This window comes from Zea mays, chromosome 2 (genome assembly GCF_902167145.1).
Source record: "Zea mays cultivar B73 chromosome 2, Zm-B73-REFERENCE-NAM-5.0, whole genome shotgun sequence".
Lineage (NCBI taxonomy): Eukaryota > Viridiplantae > Streptophyta > Magnoliopsida > Poales > Poaceae > Zea > Zea mays.
In genome coordinates this window covers 57,687,810-57,694,567 of record NC_050097.1, presented here as the reverse complement: position 1 = coordinate 57,694,567, position 6,758 = coordinate 57,687,810, and the positions used below count along the sequence as shown (strand labels likewise).

Below are 6,758 nucleotides of genomic sequence, written 5' to 3'. Positions count from 1 at the left end.
ACATTCTACTTTGACTATATTCAACTTATTTCGAATTAAGTGTTAATCTAAAATAAGTTAGATTATACAATCTGTACATATTATAATTTCAAATAAACAGACCCTCCATAAATAACGCTTTCTAAAGTTTTCCCAAACTCACAAAGCGGCGGCGCGTGCTGATCGGGTCGCCGACGACGTGCCATGCGCTCGCGGCGCTCGATATAACATGCCATGGCGTTCAATCTCCGTTCCTTTAGGGCTTGTTTGGGACAAAGAGTAATGGAGGGGATTGAGGGGGCTATAATCCCTCACTATTAAAAATTAAGTAGTAGAGGATTCTAGCCCCCTCAATCCACTCCATTACCTTTGATTCCAAACAAGCCCTTAGGGATGAGCCGCCGAGACAGCTACCCACCAGCGCACTAAGCCGTGCGAGCTAGCGCGCCGTTACTGGGCGGCGAGCTCCGCGGGAGGGTGCCACGCCGCGGGAGGGTGCGCGCCAGTGCTCGCTCCACCGATGCTCTCTCGACTCCTGCCATCATGAGGTCGGTCGCTGCTAGCCACGCTTGCACGCTCCACGCCACTATATAAGTCGCAGCGCAGCGGCCATGAAGCCACACAAGTCATCCGAGAAGCAAGCACAAGCACTGCACCGAACGAGCAGCGAGCGTGTTGAGGCAGGCAGTCAGTGGCAGTGGGAGTAGGAGACAAGGCTACCGAGATGAAGGGCCTCTTGTTGCTCGTCATCGCCCTGGTCGCGTCCGCTGCATGCCTCGTGACCGTCCGCGGCGCGGGCGAGTGCGGGGCGACGCCGCCGGACAGGATGGCGCTGAAGCTGGCGCCGTGCGCGTCCGCGGCGCAGAACCCCAGCTCGGCGCCGTCCAACGGCTGCTGCACGGCGGTGCACACCATCGGGAAGCAGAGCCCCCAGTGCCTCTGCGCCGTCATGCTGTCCAAGACGGCCAAGAAGTCCGGGATCAAGCCCGAGGTGGCCATCACCATCCCCAAGCGCTGCAACCTCGTCGACCGCCCCGTCGGCTACAAGTGCGGAGGTAAATTAAAGCAACAACAATGGCTCTGTTCCACTCCAATTGACTCATCGCAGAATTGGATTGCCAGTGGTATAAGCAGAATAGAGGGATTTATTTATGAGTGTGTGACTGATACTCCTGTTCTTTACAGATTACACTCTGCCATGAGCTGCGCGAGAGCTGCTTGAGCACATGTGCATGATCCGTCGGAGTTAGCACGACGTCCGCAGGAAGTGATGGTGACGTGTCAGTGTATGTGTGCGTTGGTAATAAACGTCGCGGCACTTGTTGTGATTACCATACATGTGGAAGTCCAGTGTGATATGAGTGTCTCACAATCTTCAAAAGAAATATGGGTCCTATCGTATGTAAGTGTCAGGGTTCCAGAGATGCTGTCCTGCATCCTCGAAATAAAACTTGTCTTCTTGGACAGATTTGGTTAAGAGAGCAGCTTGTGTGCACTCATTGTTTGATTACAAAATTGTTATTCGACCATTTAAATAAATAAATGAGCACCAACTGAGAGTTGTGAGCAATACCGTCCGAGTTGTTATGTTATTTTGGAATAAATTCTGCTTTTGAGTCTCCAACCAAATCACTCCCACACATATAACCTCCATTAAATCCACCAAACAAACTGCACTCAGCGTCAAAACCAACGACTCATCAGATCGCTGAATAACCCTGTCTCCCTTACTCACTAAAATCCAATAAACAATATTATTTTTGGACCGTCCATTATCCCTCATCTCCCCCTCTCCCTCCTCGCAACCCCGCCACTCCTAGCCTCCCCCTCCCCCCCCATGCCCCCTCACCCGCGTCGCCGCCGCCACAATCGTCGATCCCTTCTCTCCCCTTCCCGAGATTGTAATGTTAGCTTGGACTAAATGCTAGTCTACTAGTGTGTTTCCAAGATGTTCATTCGTTGCATTGGCATGTGGTCCTTTTGTGCGCACATGCATGACGTCTATCAGACTACCATGACGTACCACCTACCACGTGTGCGCCCGCATTTCTTTGCTTCCTCGTGTCCGCTCATCGCAGCCAAGTTCGCGATGCGCAGGCGTAGCCACACCATGCTCTTATGACATTTCACCGGAGCGGGTGCTATGGGCGCAACAGACCCGCCCCTTCTTCTCACTCAGACCCGGCTTCACATTTCTATGTCATGGCAGTTAGGGCGTGATTGGTTCACTTTGCTACACTGCCTGGCTCGAATATGAGAACCAATTCGTGTGGAGCTAGGCTGAACAGGAGCAACACATATTTGATTGGTTTACTGTATTTGTTGAGCTAGATGATTGGAAACTTTTGATTGAATCCCTAGTTGCATGAGTAAATTCAGATAATCTGATATATCTCATGTTTGGTTGGCTATTTGTTGGTGGTGTCATCGCCTCATGTATAGAGTGGTGAACATGCCACCAACTCCCCCAACAAATACAGTTAAGCAAGGCAAATATAGCAAATAAAATACAAATGATTACAACTTCAACTACAATTAACATATTTTTTATTGACATACGTCGAATATGAGTATTAGGTACCTTATCTCTATCTTTTTTACCATAGTATAATACTGCATAGGCTTCTTCTTTAACCTATAATCCTTGTAGCATGCTCCCTTGAAGCCATTCACATGCACATGACACTCTACCGTGGTGAAGAAAATCCTAGTTTGTTGTTCTTGATGAACTACGTACCAAGTCATGACTATTTAGGGTAAGAGATTTTTAACAATAGTATATAAGCAATAGCTATGGTAAGTAGTTATGAAAAGAGTCATCATTACCATAATGGCATAGGCCCAATTTGTTCTTCATACAGAAATGGCATAGTTCGCACAAGCGCAACACCTCGGAATTAACATAAATATAGTACATATTATTGTCATAAGGGCAAAAATTAAATGAAATCAATAGAAGTTCACATCACTAGTAAAGGGCAACAATTTAGAATTAACAAAAATGGAGTACAGATTATTGCCATAAGGGCAAGAACTAAATAAAATCAACTAAAGTTCACATCATTGGCATAATGACAATGACCCAAAAGTAAATTAAATTAAGTTCATAATTAGAACCATCAAATTAACACCATAACCATCAAGGTTGATCCATGAGTTTCATCACACAATCCATATGTTCCCAACAATTACATGGCACAAATAAATCATACCAGATAATATAAGTAGCAGAGATGTCATAAATGAAGCATGCCACTAGGGAGAGGAACCACATCAGTTGTCGTAGCCTCATCCCACAAAAGCTAGTAAAAGATATCACAGTACCAGAGCTTGCCAATTAGAGAGGTGCCATGAGAGCACAAACATCATCCCACAAAGCTAGCCAAAGATGACACTACTAGATCTTGCCAACAAGGGAGGTGACACGAGAGCACAAGCCTCAACCCACAAATGGAGTGGTAATCACCACAGATGGCACCAAAAGATAGATCAACCTGCCACATGCACATCTAAGAATAGTAGTGTTTGGCCAACTTAGATCCTTAGCCACAACACCCTATGAGAATGGTTCATGTTAACAAAAGCAACATGTGTGTTATGGTCAAGCATGTGCTCGTAGGAAATAGTTAAAGCCTCCTCACTAAAACCTGGCATGAAGATAGCTGCCTTATGGAGGTCAAGGTGGACATCCTCCACCTTGGTTTCTCTGATTGCATCTACACATTGTTATTACCAGTATTCATACCGAATAGAACAATAAGATGATCATTTATTGTATATCTCTTCCTCGTAGTTCTATTCACCACTCCAAAATATGTGTACCTCTAGGACCTTGCACCTTGGTCAAGCCTTCTTCAGTAGTGATAACATCAGGCTCTATTTTCATAGAGCTTTTAGCAAAGTCAAATGGTGATCCCAAAGTCTCAATAGAACCCATTGCATATTTCCCTATAGCAACTCCATTACCAAATATCACTTTCATTTGTATGTAGTTTTCAATAGGCTTGTTCAGCAAGTCAACATCCTTAGGGTGTACCTAAAACACATTACCATATTAGATTTCAGTTCAATGTTACAATGCAACATGAATCAATGCCCAAAGTACCTTAACATATCCCTTGTAGTGGTCCTCCTCTAAAGTGATCACACCGCTTTCCTCATCCCATAGGGCACCTTTAAGTTCTCTAAGCTTAGTAACCCTTATCCACCTCTGCCTCCACTTCCTAAGGTGATTGTACACATGTGTTCCAGTGATCTCATTGCCATAATTTTTTTTGGATATCCTTAGAAACTTAGTTCAAGTGAACCTCCTTAAAGCCCTTATCAATCCCCACACCAGTGGCAATGAGGTGGCAGAAGTGTCTAAGAATGAAGGAGGATATGTCATTGGTCCACCTCAAGTCCCACAATTTTGCTACCCAATAACAACAACAATAGGCTAGCTACTAGTTAGGACAACCTCAACAGAAGCATGCACAACTGGTGACATGTCCTCAATTCCCTCTAGGTCAACAAGCTCAGAAGCCATGGCCTAATTTTGAAAATATGCCTCATAAAATGAGCTTATGACTTAATGGATGAGGTGTTGGATCAAGGTGTGGCCATCTAGGTGAAGAGTCAGTTCAGGAAGAGAAATCCTTCAAAGAAAGAAATAATAGATCTAGGGATGTGGAGGTTCTTTGCGAAGATGGGTGATAAACCAAAGAAAGCTTTTCTACCTGGCTATGATTGCTCTATCAGGAAATCTTATCAAAAATGTGCTAAGAAGATGTATCATAGCTTAGAAAATAGCCACAACCAATTTCTAACATGCCATGCGAACATAACTTTAACATTGAGATATTTTTTAAGTATGTTGGCCTAACGAAAGAATAAGTGTTGGGGCTAGCAAGTATAGACACAACTACTTCTATAGCCTCTAGTCATTCTAGAGCTAGTCAAAGAACTTCCAATAGAAATGCATAGAATGTATGAGTGGTACATCGAGAAATCCACGACTGAGAGGACTTGTATTAGTGTGCTCGTCAAAGGTATCGACTACTTCAATAGCACATAAATCGTATGGGTAGATTTTGAGGACATCTATCATATATATTAGCTAGATGCTCTCGGACTTTCTTTAATTAGTTGTTTGGGTTCTGTAAGTGGTCTTCATATCTCTTAGCGACATTTCACTTATATCTAGATATTGTTTATGTGACCTCAAGCCCGTTTCATATTGTCTAGGATGGATATAAAAATGTCACAATGAGGCAATTTATAATGTGGGGTTTCATGGATCTAGTGGTGATTAATCAAAATAATGTAACACAATAGCACAATGAACCATTACATGCAAACATACTTATATCCTATAATTTCATGTTAGTGTCTATTATCCTGTTTTCTATAAGCTTTCCTATTTAATTGGCATGTCTAACTTGTATCCATGTTTATAATTATTCATTTTCTACTAGGTACGATGGAACATGGCATTATGCATGTGCTAGACTTCATGAGGGAGCTAGATTACTAAGAGACCGTGGACAATCTTAACTAGTTATTGCTGCATTTCGACTTAATAATCTAACTATTTCATTTATTTAGTTATAGACCAAACAACACTCCTTTTCATGTGCAGGGCATAGAGTTTGAAAGGAAAATAGGGTCAAACATTTTCCTAAATGATTTTGGTGGTTGAAATGCCCAACACAAATAATTGGACTAACTAGTTTGCTCTATATTATATATTCTACAGGTGCTAAAGGTTCAACACAAACCAATAAAAAAGATCAAAGTTAGGGTTCAAATGAAAGGAGCAAAAGAAACCGAAGAGAACCCTGGTCTGGCGCACTAGACTGTCTGGTGTGCCACGGGACAGTGTCCGGTGCACCACCGGACAGTGTCCGGTGCACCAGGGACCGTACAGACGTAACTCTTCACCTTCGGGTTTCTCAAGCGTCGCTCCGCTATAATTCACCGGACTGTCCGGTGCACCAAGCGGAGCAACGGCTAACAGCGCAACGGTTGTCTGCAAAAGTGTGAACAGTGTGTGAACAGTGCGCGCAAAAGTTAGAGCAGGCGTCAGAGACGCACCGGACAGTGAACAGCACCTGTCCGGTGCGACATCGGACTGTCCGATGTGACCAGAAGTCAAAGCTCCAACGGTCGAAACCGTCAGAACCCTAACAGTTGGGTGACGTGGCTGGCGCACCGGACAGTGTCGGGTGGCACACCGGACCCCATCGACAGACAGCCTCCCCAACGGTTGGTTTGGTGGTTGAGGCTATAAATAACCCCCAACCACCACCACTCCAAGCATCCAAGTTTTTCAGACATCTCGTTCAATACAAGAGCTAGTGCAATCAATACAAGACACAATTCAATAGAATCAAAGCCTCTCCAAGTCCCAAATTCACTCCAAACAAATAGTGACTAGAGAGAGTGTTTTGCTCGTGTTCTTTGAGCTCTTGTTCTTGGATCGCTTTCTTCTTCCCCATTCTTGTTCTTCAAGCACTTGTAATCAAAGCAAGAGACACCAATTGTGTGGTGGTCCTTGCGGGGTCTAAGTGACCCATTTGATTGAGGAGAAAGCTCACTCGGTCTAGATGACCGTTTGAGAGAGGGAAAGGTTGAAAGAGACCCGGTCTTTGTGACCACCTCAACGGGGACTAGGTTCTTTGGAATCGAACCTCGGTAAAACAAATCACCGTGTCATCCGCTTTATTTCTCGGTTGATTTGTTTTTGCCCTCCCTTCCAGACTTCAATTTTATTCTAACGCTAACCCCGGCTTAAAGTG

At 44.2% G+C, this 6,758-nt stretch overlaps 1 protein-coding gene across 1 annotated transcript; it reads left to right on the top strand.

The window, feature by feature from the left end:
• Positions 1 to 598: 598 nt before the first annotated feature.
• On the top strand, positions 599 to 1,445 carry LOC100283128 (lipid binding protein). Its single transcript, NM_001156030.1, is given in 2 exon segments — positions 599 to 1,034; positions 1,165 to 1,445. Coding segments are annotated over 2 exon segments (348 nt in total). The 5' UTR covers positions 599 to 703; the 3' UTR covers positions 1,182 to 1,445.
• Positions 1,446 to 6,758: the final 5,313 nt, after the last annotated feature.